The sequence below is a fragment of the Neofelis nebulosa genome, chromosome 2 (assembly GCF_028018385.1).
Source record: "Neofelis nebulosa isolate mNeoNeb1 chromosome 2, mNeoNeb1.pri, whole genome shotgun sequence".
Taxonomy (NCBI): Eukaryota; Metazoa; Chordata; class Mammalia; order Carnivora; family Felidae; genus Neofelis; species Neofelis nebulosa.
In genome coordinates, this window is record NC_080783.1 from 121,106,494 (window position 1) to 121,125,473 (window position 18,980).

Genomic DNA, 18,980 nt, shown 5'->3' on the forward strand with positions numbered 1-18,980 from the left:
CTAGGCTGACAGCGTGGAGCCTGCTTGGGATTCTCTCTCTCCCTCTCTCTCTGCCCCTCCCCTGCTTGCACACGTGTATGCGCTCTCACTCCAAATAAATAGACATTAAAAAAACAACAACAATAAATTAATCTTATATCCAGAAAAGAACAGACATCACTATAATAATGGTAACATGGTGTTACCAACTACTGTTAATAGGGTACTTATTAAGTGCCAAACATTGGCAAGTATTTTGTATTCATTATTATGAGAATATCCTATTCTACAAAAGTTTAAAGAGAATGCCCAAGGGAGCCTGGGTGGCTCAGTCAGTTGAGTGTCCAACCAGGTCATGGTCCCAGGGTTGTGAGGTGGAGCCCCCACTGGGTTCCACACTGAGTGTGGAGCCTGCTTGGGATTCTCTCTCTCTCTCTTTCTCTCTCCCTCTACTCCTCCCCCACTAGCATGTGCTCACACATTCCCTCTGTCTCTAAAATTAAAGGCAAAAAAACCCCCACAAATTCCGAAAACTTTTGATTTTTATTTTTGTTCTATGATTCCATGAGGCCTCCTTAAAAAATGAAACAAAACAATAGCGAGAATGACAATCATGCATTACCAAATTTGGTCAGTCATTTGTCCCTCAAAATCAGGATATACAGTTGAATCAAACAGGACTGCACAGACAGCGTCCTGCATGAGCTGGTGATGACTTCAGTATCTGATCCCAATTCTAATTCCATTAGAAATTCTTGAAACTAAAGTAAATTCGAATAAGATAATCACAGGGCTGAATCTCAGAGTCCCAAAAGATTTACTTACTACTGGCTGGTCTTCTTTGGCCACGCTCTCCTCATATTCTGCTTCCCTTTGCTGTCAAGAGAGAGATAGAAGTTAATCTGGAAGAAAAGACATGGTCTCTACATGAAGTGAAATGAGACTGAAAAGCTGCTTCTCTCAAAATGCAGTCCCCTAATAGCATCTCTGTCTCTGTGTGGCTGCTGAATCAGTGACAGTAGTGCTGGAAACATCTCCTGGAGGTCCCTGGATTCGCACTGGCTGAGGGGTGGCCACACTAGACAGAATGCCGCGGCTGGGACAGGAGGTCAGATACCCACCAGCACCTCCATAACCAAGCCCAAGTCCTTACCATCTCCCTTTCTTCCTCAAGAATAAGAGGCTCCCTTGTTCTCTCCCAAAGTCTCAGAGATTTGTCATGGGACGATGACACAACATAGTCTCCACTGGGGCTTACAGCCAAGCACCAGATTTCCTGGTGGTGCCCCTGGAGAGAAAAGAAACAAAAACAAAAACAAAAACCCTGAGAAGAAATACCTTATTCATTGACCGATGCCTGCTCTACATCAGTGGGAAGTCCACACTTGATCTTAAAAGTAGTTCTGAAAGGGGCGCCTGGGTGGCTCAGTCGGTTGAGTGTCCGACTGTGGCTCAGGTCATGATCTCACAGTCTGTGGGTTCGAGCCCCACATCAGGCTCTGTGCTGACAGCTCAGAGCCTGGAGCCTGCTTGGGATTCTGTTTCTTCCTGTCTCTCTGCCCCTCCCCAACTCATCCTCTGTCTCTCTCACTCTGAAAAATAAACAAACATAAAAAAAATTAAAAAAAGGAAAAAAGTAGTTCTGAAGTACTGAGTACTGAGTAGTAAAGTTCTGAAGTACTGAGAACTGAGGAAACTAAGCAGCAGGAGTCACCTCCAGAGTCTGTATGTGTTCAAATTTGTCCGCATCCCACTGCTTAATCTTATGGTCCTTCCCAGCGGTGAAGAAGAGGTGGGACTTGGGTACAAACTGGAGGTACATCACGCTGAAAAGTGAGAGAAGGGAGCAAATGTCATCAAATTCCACATTAGTGAAGAGTCTCATGCACATAGTTTTGAAGGGCTAGTTCTAGAATGCCTGATTATTTATATTTTAGAATTTTACATTTATGACTGTCTGAAAACACCAAAATAATAGACACAGAGGCACAAGGGAAATGATACAGGTGACGCAAAGGGACGTCTTTGAAAAGACAGCACCTACCTGTCATCGTGCGCAAAGAGAGACTTGTGGCAGTCCCCGAAGTCCAAACCCCAGATTTTCACGTTCCTGTCAGCAGAGCCAGTGGCTATTAGTGTCCCATCCTACAAGGAAGAGAAGTAAACCGTTACTTTGCTTGACTGTCAGAAACTCTACAATTAGACTACCCAGAACATTTAACCCACTTTTTCCGGAAACAGTAAAATCAATACCAAACAATTAATTTCATCTATCAAGAGCACCTATTTCTTTGCTTTTATCTAAGGTTGCCTTTAAAAGCTTGTTGAGTGAGAGCAAGAACTCTGCGGCTCCAGTGGGTTTGTACTGCTGTAGGGTGGTGGTGTGCCCTGATGTCAGTTACCTATTTACGTTGTTAAACACATAGGAAGAAGAATGTCTAAACTCTGTCCTAGGATTTGGGAAAAGAGGGAGGAAGAAGGAAAGAAGAATCTGGGAAAGAACCTACTGGAATGTTTGCAACCCAGCCTTTTATCTCATGTTCCTGATATCTATTTCTCCTAGCTTTCCTATCTCAACTTCTCATTCAAATGGTTGTCAACATAAGAACACCGGAAAATGGGGCGCCTGGGTGGCTCAGTCGGTTAAGCGTCCGACTTCAGCTCAGGTCATGATCTCATTGTCTGTGGGTTCGAGCCCCACATAGGGCTCTGTGCTAAGCTGCTCGGAGCCTGGAGCCTGCTTTGGACTCTGTGTCTCCCTCTCTCTCTGCCTCTCCCCCACTCACACTCTGTCTCTCTGTCTCTCTCTCTCTCAAAAATAAACAAACATTAAAAAAATTTAAAAAAAGAACACCGGAAATACTGTGTGACACCTACCTACTGTTAACGCATGGAATTCAAACAGCTAGAGCACGGGGCTGATCCCTTTCACACAGACTAGATCGTGTCTTTAAACACATTATTGCCACTCTTAGCCATAACTAGACATTGCAAAAATATGATTTTGGTCAAGAGACTAAAAGTATACAGATAGTGCAAAATATGGTAAGTGTCCAAATACGAAGCCAAGTTCCATCCTCCTCACCAGCATTATCCTTCAGAACAAAGGGGGAGCCTTTTTTAAAATCGTATTTTAGGGCGGTCTACCAATTATAGTATTTTAGACAGCAAAATACTATCTGGAAAATCCATAGTGGGGTTAGTTTTAAGGATTAAGACATTCGTGAACATATTCTGAAAGTACTAAAGTAATATACATATTTAAGGTACAATTATAACATGTCATTTTATGGCTTTTTTGGGTGAAAGATTAACAAAAGGATGAAAAAATACTCTGAAGTGAAGATAGCAAGCCAAGAACTAAGAAAGTGCTTTAGAAAAGACAACTTGTTTCTGAGACACTGTTTACATTTTACTTACGTAAGAGATGTCCATGCATATAACAGGCAGTTTGTGTCCATACAGTGAGAGAAAAAACTAAGTATTAAAAAGAAAAGAACAAATAATTCACATCTATCTATAAAATATAGGCACTGTTTGTTACAAGTGGATCAAAAATATAACTTTAAAATATAATAAACACTGTTCTGGATTGCTTTATATTTCCCGAGAAGACAAACCACTGAAGGCAGCTCAGCCTGGGTCCAGCATGCGGACCCTGCATGCACCTGCCACGAGTGCTGCAGTGCAGTGGAGCCCCGCATGCCCCTGACGCCCACTGCCTCAGGCACAACAGGGCACAGGGACGTTCACGGCACCTCTCAGCTGAAAAGACTTTGGGCCCTCGCTTCACAACAATGTTCCCAGGCCAGATCCAGTCCTGCCGACTCGGGGCCCAGGGCCCAGTAATCTTATAGTTTTAAAAGCAACCCAAACGATCCAAACGTATAGCCAAGTGTGGAAGCACTGCCCGGGAGACCCAACAACCCTCTTAAGCTACTGGCTACAACAGGATTTTCTGAACTTACGAAATATAACTTGCCTCAAGCAAAATTTATGAACCAAAGGGTTCTTTAAAACTCTGGCTTTCCTAGTGCACCTAAAATGTTTTGATTCCCGTATAAATTTTTAGAAACCTATCACTGCTGGGCACAGTTAGGGCCACTTTACAGTCTCAACCCAACCAAGGTCAGTCAGAAAGACAGAAACTATTTGCAGGCATAATCACTGTACCTTTAAAGTGTCAACATAGAAAATTTTCACAGTACAGTCCAGCAAAGAGACAGCCAACAGCTTCTGATTGGGAGAGTAGCTGACACAAAGAACATCTTCATCTAGTTGCAAGGTTCGGGTTTGTTTCACAGAAAGTCTAGCAGGACAGAAAGCATCAAGGGAAAAATTAATAAATGAGGGCTCTACAAAGGCAGACAAAAATTCCAAAAAGTCCCTGGAGCACAAGAAAAATACACGTTGGGTGCCTGGGTGGCTCAGTCGATTAAGCGTCCGACTTCCGCTCAGGTCATGATCATGCAGTCTATGAGTTCGAGCCCTCCATCGGGCTCTGTGCTGACAGCTGGGAGCCTGGAGCCTGCTTCGGATTCTGTGTCTCCCGCTCTCTCTGCCCCTCCCCCACACATGCTCTGTCTCTCTCACAAAAATAAATAAACATTAAAAAAAAAAAAATGTCGGGGCGCCTGGGTGGCGCAGTCGGTTAAGCGTCCGACTTCAGCCAGGTCACGATCTCGCGGTCCGTGAGTTCGAGCCCCGCGTCAGGCTCTGGGCCGATGGCTCGGAGCCTGGAGCCTGTTTCTGATTCTGTGTCTCCCTCTCTCTCTGCCCCTCCCCTGTTCATGCTCTCTCTCTGTCCCAAAAATAAATAAAAAATGTTGAAAAAAAAAATTTAAAAAAAAAAAAAAAAAAAAAAAAAAAAAAAATGTCAAAAACCCATTCAGTAGTTCCCCATTTTCACTCTAAAACAAGGACACAAATTAAAAAATGTCTACTCACCTCTTCTGGGTACTATTCTCATCTTTTACCAACTCAAAATCCCAGAACTTGACAGATTTATCTGCACCACCTGTCACAAAGCCACGCTGAAAATCAAATGACATTGCAATTAAAAAATATTTTGTTACGGAAACTTTGATAAGACGACATCAAAATAGCATAAAAGACCATTTGTATTTAATGGCATGGGAGAAGAATGAAGAAAAATGTAGTCTCCCTAACCCTTCTCCTTGCTCTTTCGGGGCGGCAGCCACAGATATTATTTGTAAATTCCTAGCAGGAGCTAATGTAGACAGTAGCTAGGGGAAAGTTCTAGCTATACTTTCGTTCAGCATCAGGAGGACTCTGAACACTGTAGGGTCTTTTGCTCCACCTAAGAAAGCACCAGTCAAAAGAAGTTGCTGCTAATAAAATGGTTTGACAAATATACACAGACTAGATCATCTAAATAAGTTCATTCAAAGTACTTCTCAGAAGGGTAATTTATTCTTGCAATGTCCCTGTGTAAAATACATTTGAAATTGTTTTCTAATATCAAGAAAATCAGTCCCATCGCATTGTAGTGTTAAACTCTATAGAACATGGGTCAGAAAGCTAGATCGCAAGTGTTTATTCTGCCATTTGAGATTTGTAACATAGGAAACAACCTTACAAGGACCCTTGTGATGCTGAAATGACCAAGACTCTCTAGCTTCTAAAACCATTATGAAAGAATAAAGGGTAAGATGGATATAAAAATACTTTGAGAGGGGCAACTGGGTGGCTCAGTCAGTTAAGCGTCCAACTTCAGCTCAGGTCATGATCTCAGGGTTCGTGAGTTCGAGCCCTGCATCAGGCTTTGTGCTGACAGCTCAGAGCCTGGAACCTGCTTTGGATTCTGTGTCTCCCTCTCTCTCTCTGCCCCTCCCCCACTCATTCTCATGCTCTCTCTCAAAAATAAATAAATGTTAAAAAAAAATAATAAAAATACTTCGAGAGATAGAATCCTAGATGTTACTACTATTTAAACTTTAAATGCTGTTTTATTCTGACCACAGACGACGTAACCTGTTCTAACTTCCAGATTCCGCTTTTTCCAAAAACAGCTACTTTCAGTAGATGGTTTGCCACTATTGAGAAGGTTCAAGTGAATGGGCCACAAGCTCTTATTAAAGTATTGTCAAAAAACATCTCAAACTGCTGACCAACAGCACCATTACTAGAACAAGCAAAGAGTTCTCCAAGGTGACCCCTCACAAGGGAAGCACCCTGTTACTGACTTGAAAGGGCTGATACGTTTGCTACAAACACTAGACTTCTAGCCTCGTGGATGTAGGGACTGAAAGAAGAAACGGAAAGTCTACTGCATCCTCTGCACTTCGTTGCCCAAGGAAATAGTTCCTTTTAGGAAGCAGCACAAAGCACTGGTAAAAATCATGAGGCCAAGTAATCTGATGTCATGCAGCTGAACGAGAATTCACTTGCTACGACAGCTATCTGTATTATCAGGCACATGATATGCCACCACGTAGAAAATCTCATGATTAGACAAAAAGTCGGCTTTCTTTAAAGATATCCTGAAGAATCTTTGGCAGGACAGCAGGAAACGCTGATGCAAACAACGGGAAAGGCAGCTAGTGTACTGAAGTCCGGATCCAAATGTCTGGCTTAGTTACCTGATCTGGAGAGAGAGACAAGGACCACAGAGCTCCATCGTGTGCATCTACTGTCTCCAGCAGATTTCCTGAGGCCAGGTCATAAAGCTGCAGCTTACCCGTCTGTGGAAGACACAAAATGAACACAGCTCCAATGAGCACACCCATACCCTCTAAGATTCATGCTTACACAATTCAGATGTGGCCAACTGCTTGTGAATGGGGCGCACGTTCTGCGTGATGAGTGAGGCCGCCAATGCGTGGAGCAGTCTCTGGCAGGGTTGCTCTGCTGCCCAATGACAGAGCCTGCGGCCTCACAGTACTGGGCTCGTCACTTTCACTGATCCCTCAACTTCAGAAGGGCAACAGCATGGCCAGAGGCAAACCAGGAGAAACACAGCAGCAAATGCTCCTAAAAACCTTTCGAGTTAAAGCAATTTTAAATGGTATCTGGCTTAACCAACATTTCTCCATCTAGTTTTGGTTTCCTCCTCTCCAGTACACTGACAGTGAGAAACAGAAATCTACCTACAATGCTAGGGAGGGCAATGGACTTAAAAATAAACTGCAAAGGCTTAGAAAACAATGAGACACACTTCCTGTTTAGTAATTGGGATATGCCGCGGTCACAATACCAAGCGAGGAACACACACAGCGGCAAAGCCCGCTCTATGATGGGCTTCTGCAGGGGAAGGGGGGTGCGGAGAGCATAAGGTGGAAGGACTGGGGTCCCAGGGCTGACTACTGCTGAATTCACCTCCAAGAGCCCATTTTCTCATCTGCAAAATGGGGCTTATAGCAGCAACCTCTCTAAGCTGCTGTGGGCGTCAAATAAGATCATGTACGTTAAATGATCAGAGACTGGGCTGGGATGTGGGACTGCACTTTAGTCATATAGGTAGGTGGACCTGGAAGGTACTCACAACATGCTTTCCTAACAAAAACAATACAGGGACGTTTGTTGAAAGAATGAATGAAAGATGAGAGAAACTTTTAATTGGCACTTAATGTCCATTCCAACACTGACCCTAAAATCTCTCTAGCTTATTTTACACTTTTAGCTGGGCAAAAAATACCCATTGTGATACACAGGATTTCTAATAAAGTGATCACGTGCACACAGCACTGGTTTAGGGGGATAACAATGACAAATACTTGCAAAGCACGTTTTAAAGTATTCCATGACCTTATTCTCCCTGTGCCTCTACTACCAGCTCTTAGTCATTAGTTATTTGCTGTGAGTCAATTTCTGTGCTAAGTGTTTTACCTACTGTGACATAGGTTATTCACCCCATTTTACATGAGAAAACCAAGACTTACAGGAGTAGGTAATGTCCAAAGTTCTCACAGCTAGCAAGTGGAAAATCTAGCACTCAGACGCAGGCCCATCTAGTGCAAAAGCCATTGTCAAAAAACAAGTGTCACCATCCTATTATACAGATAAGGAAACACACTAAGAGAAGTTTGGTGACCTTGGGGAAGAATCTGAACCCAAATCTGTGTCTGCTCATTCCTGCATGTCTATCTTCCAATCTGATTAGCAACTGGGAATGAGGACTAGTCAGTCTGTCTCCATTGAATGCTTCCATCTGCCAAGCATGACACTAAGTACTTTGTATATTTTATCATTAGTCTTCTTAAAACAACTACGTAGGTGCTCATAAAAAGATGCGTGAAAGGCCGATCACCAAAACATGGACAGTGATCTCAAGGTCGTGATTGTAATTTTATTACTCATAACATAAGGTTTGATTTTTTTATAAAATAAAGAACCTACAACTAAAAAGAAAACCCCTCAAAAAAAAAAAGGGGAACCAACTACCAACCTTCACATATCATCCAGCTCTAATACATTTCTAATACATTCCTGTTTTGTGCAAAAACAGGAGCCAGAATTCTCAAACAACTTTAAGAATATCGAGAAGAGCCTCCAGAGTGCGAGAAGTCTGTTTACCTTTGTTCCTATGACCACCTGCCTGTCACCAGGTACGAAGAACGAGCAAAGCGCGTATTCACAGGTCATGGTGCGAATGCACTGTAGCGTGGCCCTGTGGGAAAGAAGGAATAAAGAACTCACACATTAAGAAACCTGCCTCCCCATCTTAGAGGTCAATGCGTACGTTCACTACACACCTAGCCACAGACTTTGGCTCAAACCTAATTATAGTCAAGAGAGAAAAAAATTACATGGCACCTAACTTTATTTTTTGTGTAGGGGTCTCCTAATCCTAAAGAACAGAGATTATGTAACAGCAGGGCATAAAAAAGCATGTGCTGGGCTCAACGGAGCCCGCTGTGCCACCATAAAGACGTGAGCCCAGAGGATTATAGGCTGAATTAGCATATTAATATCTCTGCAAGTAAAGTTCATTTTATTGGACCATAAGCATTCATCCACTCAACAGATAAACATAAAATGCCCACTTCAATCAACAACTTACTGAATGCCAAATGCTATTCTAGGTGCTGGCAATATAACAGTGTGTTGAATAGAAAAGAGGTCCTGAACCTCATAAACCCGAACATTCTTTAGGAACGAGGCAGCCACATGCTGGCCTATCCAGTGCTGGCAGGTGTCCCAGAGAAACCATGCTGGTCAGAAGGGAGGAGGAGGGCGTCCTGGTCGAGGGCAGGACTGTCATTTGGTGAGAAGACAGGGAGAAAGCCTGTATCTAATGGGGAAGATGGTTCCAGGCACAAAGACCAGGAGCACAACCGCCACCACAGGGGCACGTTCTTGCTGGGTTTAGGGGATGACAACAGGCCAGCAAGCTCTAGGGCAGCAGAACGGGAGTGGAGTCAGAGGGGAGGTTTGTGAGCACTCTGGTGGCTGTGTGGAGAGACTGAAGAGGGTGAGGCACACGGCAGGGAGACCCGTCAGGAAGCTATCGCGACAACCCCGGGGAGGAAGGACAGCGGATGGGGCTGGTGGCGGCCACACAGGTGATAACATGTGGTCAGATGCGGGCCATGTCCTGACAGTAGAGCTGACAGGACCCGCTAGTGAACGGGGCCGGGGATGGGGAACGGCCCTGAGCAGATGGGTAGGCTGTCAGAGAAACAGGATCACAAGCATGGTTTGGGACATAAAACCTTGACATGCCCAATTAGACATCCACCTTACTTAAATGTAAGGGTCTGCTGTTCAGGGAGAAGCTAAAGCTAGAGAAACATTTATGCATGGTGAGTGCAGAGAAAGCAGCGTAAAGTGACTGTAGACCGAGAAAAGGTCCAAAGACTCTGCCCTGGAAGTAGTCAGACACTTGGAGGTCAGAAAGGTAAGAAGGACCCGGCACAGACAGAGGGAACAGCCAGCAGAGGAAGAGGAAGTAATGAGAGTCCAAGGAAGTGATCAATTCAAGGAGAGAGTGTCACATGAAGCTCTTAGGTCACGCGATTCAGAAACATGAAGATCAGTGATGAGGTGACAAGAGCTGCTGTGGCGAGACAGTGGGGAAAGGCCTAATGGAGAATGGAGACAGAATGGAGAAAAGAAACCAGAGGATGGGCTGGCTCTGGAGAGACTGAGCAGGAAACGGGGCATTACTTTTGAGACGGGAGATATTAGAGCATATCTGTAGGCTGAGGGGAACGATCCGGTAGAGGAGGCACGTTACAGGTGGAGGAGGAGGACCAGTGCTCGCAGGGAGCAGAGGAAGAACCTCAGGTACACGTCGTGGGGAACTCTGGTTAGGAGCACCACCATGGTAACAGGAGGGAAGACGGATTATGTGGGTGTAGATGCAGCCTAGTTGGCAGATATGCTGGGAGCACGTGAATGTTTCCCAGGATTCCGTTTTTTTCAACGTTTTTTTTTTTTTTTTTTTTTAATTTATTTTTGGGACAGAGAGAGACAGAGCATGAACGGGGGAGGGGCAGAGAGAGAGGGAGACACAGAATCGGAAACAGGCTCCAGGCTCCGAGCCATCAGCCCAGAGCCTGATGCGGGGCTCGAACTCACGGACCGCGAGATCGTGACCTGGCTGAAGTCGGACGCTTAACCGACTGCGCCACCCAGGCGCCCCTAGGATTCCGTTTTTTTTTAGTGAACTAGGAAGCAAGCTCACTAGCTTATAGGTGCTAGGGGTGTCTGGGGTTTGAGGAGACAAAAGGTGTAGAATAGTCATCTAGGAAAGTCAGGAATGAGAAATTGCAGTCAAAATACTGGGCAGCACTAACAGCCTATTAGAACTGAAGGAACAGGCAGCCGTTTGTGCATTTTCCTTGAGCCAAGTACAGCGACAAGCTTCACACATGGAATAAGCTTGCATTTTTTGGGCACCAAATTTAAAAAGGCAACTTTTCCCACTCTAAACTCCACACGCCTACAGTTAAGATACGTTCTGAGGGAACTGTAGGTAGGGCCTGAAGAGACTAACAACCAACCATCGAGAGTTCTCAAGTCTGGGGGGCCTGGATGGCTCAGTCAGTTGAGCGTCCGACTCTTGATCCTGGCTCAGGTCACAATCTCATGGTTCGTAAGATCAAGCCCCATGTCAGGCTCTGTGCTGCTCTGTCTCTCTCTCTCTCTCAAAATACATAACTAAACTTAAAAACAAAAAAGGGTACTTAAACCTAATTCACGGGGAAAATCACACGACTGGATAAAGCTATGGAGAGCACCAGTTCACAAACCTGTTCCATATCTTCACGGACTCCGCCGCCGCCGAAAGGATAGCAATGTTGTCTGAGCTGAAAGACAGAGTCCGCACATCGCTGCGATGACCCCCGATGGTGATTCTGCTCGTCCTCACAGCCTGAGGGGCAGGTGCAGATGGGCTCAGCGAATAGGACTCCACCAAGTTGTTCTGCAGTAGGAAGACCGCCTTCAACTCTCCTTGAGGCGAGTGAATCAAGTCAAAGGATCTGCATGAGAAAATAATTCATAAATGTTCTAGCTACCATCTTCGCTCACAAGGTGAACCTTTTCTAGTAGAACGGCTTCACCGTGTCCTCAACCTAAGACATTTGAGCAACTGTAAAGAATTTTACAAAAAGTGCTCTGAGAATTGGACAGTCATTGAGCATAGGCTGTTAAGTCAAAGAAACCTGGGCTCAGATACTGAATCCGACATATAACTTGCTTTTGTGTGTATAATTTTTTAAGTGACCTTAAATCCTTTTGGAACATAGGGTACATGTTTTTCTTTCTAAATAGCAGCAGGAAAGAAGACTAAACAAATAGAAAAGGTTATTCTAATAAAACAAATATGAGATGATGAATAATTGGCCCATGGTGAGGGCAGATATCCCATGATCACTGTCTCCAAATATATAATTCCTCTAGGCTGCTTACAAATAGCATAAAAAAGCTAATACAACTTTGTAGCACAATATTTCTATAATGCTACTTTCAAGTACTTTAGATACTTTATTTTTACTCACTTGATTTTGGCAGAAGTTTTGATATTAGTCACCCGTTGGATTTCATCTTGCAGAGTCATTTCAACATTGACTTCAAGGTCTTCCTCCTCCCCTTTGGAAGAATTTAATCTAGAGAGGGGGGAAAAAGACTATCATGCTACTACTTTTCTAGAAGAATCTTTGCAATTACTTGAGTCAAGTTCTGTGTGATCCTGGGAGTCACTTAACCACAGGATTACCGTGAGAATTAGACAACACAGTGTATGCAGAAGTGCTTTGTAAACTACAGTGTCATAAATACAAAGTTTTATTCCATTTAACAGGTACCCTCAATAAATGGATTCTGAAGGCAACGGCCCATAAAATTTCCTGGGCCAAGTCTTTGTAATTCAAACTATCCCAATGATATGTTTCTAGTAAACTTTCTTTACTTCAGAACTTTTTACAAGATCCACTAACCTGTACCTATCAATCTAACAATGTCAGATAAACCAGAGGTCTCAAACAATTTGCCAAGTCAGGTGTCTTTTCCTTTGAGCCTTGCTAAATTTCAACCATTGAGGAAACAGTTACTGTGGTTATTATAACAACCTATTCCAAGGTTATTTTGCCCCCAAATGTCATTGCTACAGTCTTTCTCCTCATGACCTCCACTGTTAGCATTATGCAACCCAGCTTTGTTCTGTACGGGCTGGTGTCACTGAAGACACCTGCCAGCCTGAGAACAAAATCATTTACAAGCTATTTTTACGAAATCTGTACAGCTTTTGTAGTTCTGTATGGCTCTGAGCTCAAGACTCAGGATTATACTATGAAGTTGTACCGTGGAGCAGAAATTTAAAATTTGGACTATCAGTGCTACACAAAATCTGCTCTAGCTTTTAACAGTAATCGCTAGCAAGGTAATCACTTCCTTAAAGAAGTTTTTCTATCAAGGCTATGTGGCCCACCCAAGATATTTTATTAGTAGTACGTATTTTTAAAAAAACTAACTTTGCTTTCTTTCTAGCTTTTTTCATCTTCTTATCCATTTTCTTCTGAACTTCCGCTTTGGAAAGGATGCAGAACACTTCTAGCACAGAATCGGTTCCCTAGAAAGGTGAAAGTTGACGTGAGTCCAGGAAAGGCAATTTGTAATGTAGCTTTTTCTCACTAAGACCTAAACAAGAATGTTCCTTCAGGGCTTCCTGGTTGTATTAGCTGGGACAATTCCCTCTCTCTGGGATTGTTGGTTCGTGTGTAAAGTGGGAATACCGCTTCCTATCACAGCATTGCTCTCAAGACCAAAGAGGAAGCTAATGCCATTAAACTGCTTAGAAAGCACACACTAATGTTCGCTAACGATAAGGACCATCACATTAACCATAACTGTGTTATGCTAATAGAAGCTAGGGATCCTAAGTCTACACAGCAGCACATACAGAACTGTTAACACGACTGGGGGAAACGCAGTCTCTGCACTGGATGTGAAACAAGCACGGTCTCTGAGAGGGAACAGCCCATCCCTATTGTTTTCTCTGACGACTGGTACTCACGTGGCAAGCTAGAATCCTGCCCGTCCTGTCTACGGCAAGGTTCACGACTCTGTCCCTGCCCTCCCGCATGATGGAACCAGCTTTTCTGCATGTAAGGATGCGCTACGGAAGAAGCAAAGGAGAAGGTGAAGGTTAAATGCAAGTTCTGTCAAACCTCTGAAAAGATACGATTCTAAGAAATGCGGGTGACAAAGGTATTTCCTAAAATGATGAGAACTGCAAATTTTTAAATTAAAAAATCTCCAATTCTCATTGTTCCCACGACTCAATTCAAATGAAGCTTAGAAACAAAAAGAAAAAAGAATTACGTCCTCAGGAGTTTCATCTGTCTCTGGGGTACCATCCCGAGGCTCAGGTGTATCCTGTATCCCAGGGGGAGACCCTCTGCTTTTCTTGGGCTCTGGTTCTTCTAGGTCATCCATCTGTTTTATAAAAATAGGAAAAAAGCTGAAATAATGTGCCCCAGCCCTAATGACTTAGAAACCTATCCTCATGGCCACCGGTAACTTCCATTTAGGGTTCTCTTTGATCAAACCTCTTCAATGGTAGGACGTTTACTAGAGTATTTTAAAAACTGACTATAGCAAATGCAAACAAAAGTGTTCACTATCCTCTCTCCAATAACTTTCTGAAATATATGGACTATAGCTAATAAGTTATTAACTTAATCTAAGATAAAAAAAAAACAACGGTGACTGACTCTTCATTAACTTTAAAACCTTCTTAGGTAAAAGAGCTACCACCATATTGTGGAGGAAAGATTCAAGTCTGGAATTGAGAACGACAGAGGCAATAAAACCTACAGAGGTTATATGTTCTCCTTTAAAGAAGCAACGATACAGCCTAGACTACTGCAGTAGAACCCACCAGAACAGCTACTGAACACAACACTCCACACCTAACTCCAGCTAAATCTGAGGTCCATAAACTTTTTTCCACACAAAATCTTTACAGATCTGAGAAAGTAACAGATCTTCTCAGAATATATTTTTATAAACACATGGAAATTTTACACAGATTTTTGTCCAAGGGGAAAGGGCCACACATATTCTTAAGTCCACCCACGGACACCCAAAGGTCCAGGAATTTTGTGCTAAGAGTTCCACAAAGTAAAAGATTAGCATTACCAGAAGGTGTAACCCTAAAATTATCCTTCTTCAAACTCAAATGAATGAGGGCAATGGCACTAATAATGAAGAAAAAAAATATCTGTTTAGGAGTTGGAAGTTATCAGTGATAGAATTCCTTCTAGTACAATGAGAAGAACTCAATGATTACATCTGATTCTAAATTCGATGAGCCCATGAAGCAGGGGCTTTAGCAGGGCTGCTAAAACACAGCGCTGCCCATAATCAGAAAAGCAATTACCTCCTGTAGGTAGGCTATGTCCCACGCCCTCAGCTCACTGTCGGAAGACCCAGTGATGAGTCGCTTTTCTTCTGACACGAGAACCAACCCCCACACCTACAGGGTATAAAAAGATCAAACAGGATTTTTAAGACATTCCAGGATATATGATGTGGCATTCCAAAAGTCTAAGTATACTATCTGTAGCGAAATCCCTTTGGAATTTACAAAGCTAATATTAGGTAACCTTTTCAAAATACTGAAAGAAATTCTAACCTTTGGAAAGAAAAAGTGGTCTGTGGTAGAACAGAAGTTTCTCTGTAATTTCCTACCCTTAAATTTACATAATGGCTGTTCAGCACAAATCGATCTAACTAGAATCCACTCAAAGGACGATTTTAAGTCTGGTACTTCTTTGTTTCAGCAGTGCCTTGCAAATAAAAGGTACTCCCATTGATGTCTACTGTATAATTTTCAGCCTCAAACATCTAAGAACAATATTGTTGCGAGTCAACAAAGAATCTAGTTTGCTTTTCATCATCATTAATTCCGGGTATGTTTTTGAAAGCCTGGTGAGAACAAAACATGGAGGAGGATACAACGATCTAAAATACTCCCTGCTCTTCACTGAAAATATGTATGTTCAAGTGACTCTTAAAATGGCCACATTTGCTGTTTACATGTCACTGGACCAGGCACTGTACAGTGTCATTAAACCCCCCTACGATCATAAAGGTGGACACATTACTTAGAAGCAATGAACTCCTATTCGTGGGTTAAAAACCTATCCAAGGCCAATCTTTACTAAATCCCGAAGCAGCTGTATCTGCTCCCACGGCCGGCACTTCCTCCACCGCACCAACCTCTCTGTCTCTCAGGACAGCATGCAAGGATTACTGGGAGCAGTAAAAACAAAGCAGGAGAGAACACCATCTTTTCTTTCTGCCTTGCCATTCTTTCCCTGGGCCCGTGACCCTACATGTACCTCAGTTCGGTGGCCAACCATTGTTTTAAAGCAGTGCTGGGTGTCAAGGTCCCACCATTTCACCAGGGTATCTTTCCCACTAAAAAAAGAAACGAGAAAAATTTTATGAGGAAAAATCAGTAAACAGGACATCAAGGACTCATTTGTTGCCTTCAAAAAAATACACACAGCAACATGTCTAATGCTACTACTCCTCCTTTTTTTAAAAAAAAATTTTTTTTAATGTTTATTTATTTTTGAGACAGAGAGAGACAAAGCATGAACAGGGGAGGGTCAGAGAGAGGGAGACACAGAATCCGAAGCAGGCTTCAGGCTCTGAGCTATTAGCACAGAGCCTGATGTGGGGCATGAACCCACGGACCATGAGATCATGACCTGAGCCAAGGCTGGATGCTCAACCCACTGAGCCACCCAGGCGCCCCTACTCCTTTTTTTAAGGAGGAAAAAATCCTAACTCCATGTAGCTATTAGGTACAAAATACAATGTTGCACCTGCGAGCACAAAAATAACCTTGAATTCAGAGTGATGAGGCACATATCACCTGTGTGATGGACCTGTGGCCCACCATTTCGAGCATGGCAGCATCAACCTTTTCCTTCTGTCAGCTGTCTGACACAGAAATACCTCGGATCTCTTCTGCTCCCCCATCTCCCGCTTCCAGCTGGTCTCTATGCCGCCTCTGTGAGGCCTTCACTCCTTCGAATTCATTTCTGTACACAAGCCTGAATTTCAGTTTTACTGCCTGAATTATTTTCATAGCTTTTCATCTGATCTCTTTGTCCGTTCCCGTTCCTTCATTACATCCAATAAACTACTATCAGATAATCACAACTTTTTAAACTTACACCAGCTCCAGGTTCTCTATAGAATCAAAATCAAATTCTTCAGCACCATTTTCAAAACCTCTCGTTAATTGGCTTCTGAGTCTCCCTGCCAATGAGCTCTACTCCTCCTGCCTCAAACACCTCTTCCCTGCTTCTTCACTAATATAAATCCAATATAATTCTCCTTCATGACCAAACTGGAAAAAACCAAAAGACAAAAAACCCAATTTACGAAGTCTTTCGTATAAAATCCCACCTCACTGTGTTATTTCCTTTTTTTTTTTTTTAACAGTTGACCCCTGTACAATGAGGGGGCTAGGGGGCACTGGCTCCCTCACCCCAGTGGACTCAAAAATCAACATACAACTTTGACTCCCCCAAAACACTACTCACATACAGCCTACTGTTGACCGATAACATAAACAGCTGCTTAACGCTTACGTTGTATGTAATATGCATTCTCACAACAAAGCTAGAGAAAAGCAAATGTTAAGAAATCATAAGAGAAAACACATTTACAGTACTCTATTTATTGGAAACAACACACGGATAAGTGGACCGGCCCAATTCGAATCTGTTGTTCAAGGGTCAACTGTTCACTGAGCTATAAAGGGTACAATTCTAGTGGAACCTTAGTCGTTCTCTCATAGAACTTGTGTTATCTAACAAGACACACCAACGTGCCATCCCACAGGAACTAACCCACCAACGGTATGCCATTCAGTGCTCCTTCACAACTGCTTCTGAGTCATTACTAAAGTTCTTCTAGTTACTGCTGGCAAACCTTAGGATCCCAAACTTCCCTGGGTGGCCATTCCTCAGGACCAATAATTATTATAGAAGGTTGAGCCATACGAAATGGCGGATATCATGTTTGACCTACACAAACGGAAATTTCAAATGGCTCAACCTAAGAGACGTTCAGAAGGGTTACGTGTAGAGCATGTCTGTTCTCAAAAGGCAGGCAGGAATTCAGGCACTTGGTATTTACACCAGCCCACTGCTCCACATTCTGCTTTCCTGACTTTCTAGGGATCCAGAAAGCAGACAGCTCAGTCTATGAAAGGCATGTCAAGGTTTAAGGAACACGGAAAAGCTAATGCCAGGGGATAACAATAACAAATCAGAAAAGATACTTTAAAAACGCTAGAAACAACTCTGGATAGCTTCTATGATACCACTGGGGAAAAGAGGGAAGGACAGAGGAATGCAGAGGGCAAAGGAGGAAGCGAGCACATGAGCCTGAGGAGAGTGCAGAGAAATGAGGAAGGAATGAGGCACGTTTCCTCTTTGAAACCCTCTCTGATGCATTCACATAGGAAAGAACTGGAAACGAAACTGTTATTTCTTTACCTAGTAACTAGTAGATTCTTTTCTCGTAGAAACAATGCTTGTGTCACGGCGTCCTTGTGCCCCTTCAGACGGTAGAGGCCACTTTCATTGATCACATCCCATACGATAGTATCTGTGTCCTAAAGGGATCAGATAATACAGAAGAATTTTCTTTACCACAGTGCCTTGAGAAACAATAGGAGTAGTATTTTTACTGCAAAGGTGATATAACAGAAAACTGTAGAAAATCTGGAAACGCATACAAAAAAGTACAGAGGGAATAAACACCAGTTAATTCCACCACCCAGATGTAACCACTGTTGCAGGTATGCTGTTTTATAATGTTCCAATCCAACATCCAGGTTATTTCTAGAAAACTGGGATCATGTTATTGGTAACATTTTATAACCCCCCCCCCAACTTTTTTCACTTAAAATATTTCCATTTTTCCACATCCCTCCAGACTGTTCTCGTTTTCAATGATCATATAATAATCAATCCTAAGGATATACCATAACCCATTTAAAATTTTTTGTTTTAACCACTTAGGTAGTTCCCAAATTTCTATCATAAATATGTGGAAATGAACATTCTTGCACAGAAATCTTTGTACATACCTCAGATCAGAATACTAAAAAGGGAAATTCTTGGGTTAAAAGGTATTATTTTTCAAGTTTGCAATTCATCGCGACAAGGCGATCTCTTTAACTTGCACCAATCTGTAGGTCCACCAGGGATATGAATGACAAGGCCAGTTTTCCCATCCCTTTGGCTCTGGATATTATGAGCTTCTCAAAAACCACTGCCAACTTCAGAAGTTAAAAACGCTGTCTCAGTATTTATTGGATTTGCATTTCTGAATACTCACAAGAAATTCTGCACATGCTCTACAGTGATTGCTGGCCGTTTGTACCTCTCTCGAACTGCTAGGTCACGTCTTTCATCCTCCTTAGGGTCTTACCTTTGGCTCGTTTGTAAAGTTATTATGAGATGAACGCTATTAATCCTTCCTATACTGAAAATATTAAATAC

At 42.9% G+C, this 18,980-nt stretch overlaps 2 protein-coding genes across 4 annotated transcripts in view; one reads left to right on the top strand and one right to left on the bottom strand.

Annotated features, from left to right (window-relative positions):
- The window catches only part of SPAG17 (sperm associated antigen 17), a 242,230-nt gene extending 233,695 nt beyond the window's left edge, over positions 1 to 8,535 (top strand). The window contains exon 49 of the mRNA XM_058716052.1: positions 8,447 to 8,535. The gene's annotated coding sequence lies outside the window, so the exon portion shown is untranslated. The remainder of the gene's footprint in view (positions 1 to 8,446) is intronic.
- The window catches only part of WDR3 (WD repeat domain 3), a 31,720-nt gene that overhangs the window by 6,968 nt on the left and 5,772 nt on the right, over positions 1 to 18,980 (bottom strand). For all 3 annotated transcript variants that reach the window (XM_058716056.1, XM_058716058.1, XM_058716055.1), the window contains exons 4-20: positions 17,970 to 18,088; positions 15,792 to 15,870; positions 14,828 to 14,923; positions 13,768 to 13,881; positions 13,460 to 13,561; positions 12,918 to 13,015; positions 11,946 to 12,053; positions 11,196 to 11,426; positions 8,515 to 8,608; positions 6,582 to 6,683; positions 4,927 to 5,012; positions 4,153 to 4,288; positions 3,400 to 3,456; positions 2,024 to 2,124; positions 1,694 to 1,805; positions 1,133 to 1,267; positions 805 to 855 (exon numbers count right to left, since the gene is read on the bottom strand). In XM_058716056.1, coding sequence (XP_058572039.1) covers positions 805 to 855; positions 1,133 to 1,267; positions 1,694 to 1,805; positions 2,024 to 2,124; positions 3,400 to 3,456; positions 4,153 to 4,288; positions 4,927 to 5,012; positions 6,582 to 6,683; positions 8,515 to 8,608; positions 11,196 to 11,426; positions 11,946 to 12,053; positions 12,918 to 13,015; positions 13,460 to 13,561; positions 13,768 to 13,881; positions 14,828 to 14,923; positions 15,792 to 15,870; positions 17,970 to 18,088 — 1,821 coding nt within the window. The remainder of the gene's footprint in view (positions 1 to 804; positions 856 to 1,132; positions 1,268 to 1,693; positions 1,806 to 2,023; positions 2,125 to 3,399; positions 3,457 to 4,152; positions 4,289 to 4,926; positions 5,013 to 6,581; positions 6,684 to 8,514; positions 8,609 to 11,195; positions 11,427 to 11,945; positions 12,054 to 12,917; positions 13,016 to 13,459; positions 13,562 to 13,767; positions 13,882 to 14,827; positions 14,924 to 15,791; positions 15,871 to 17,969; positions 18,089 to 18,980) is intronic.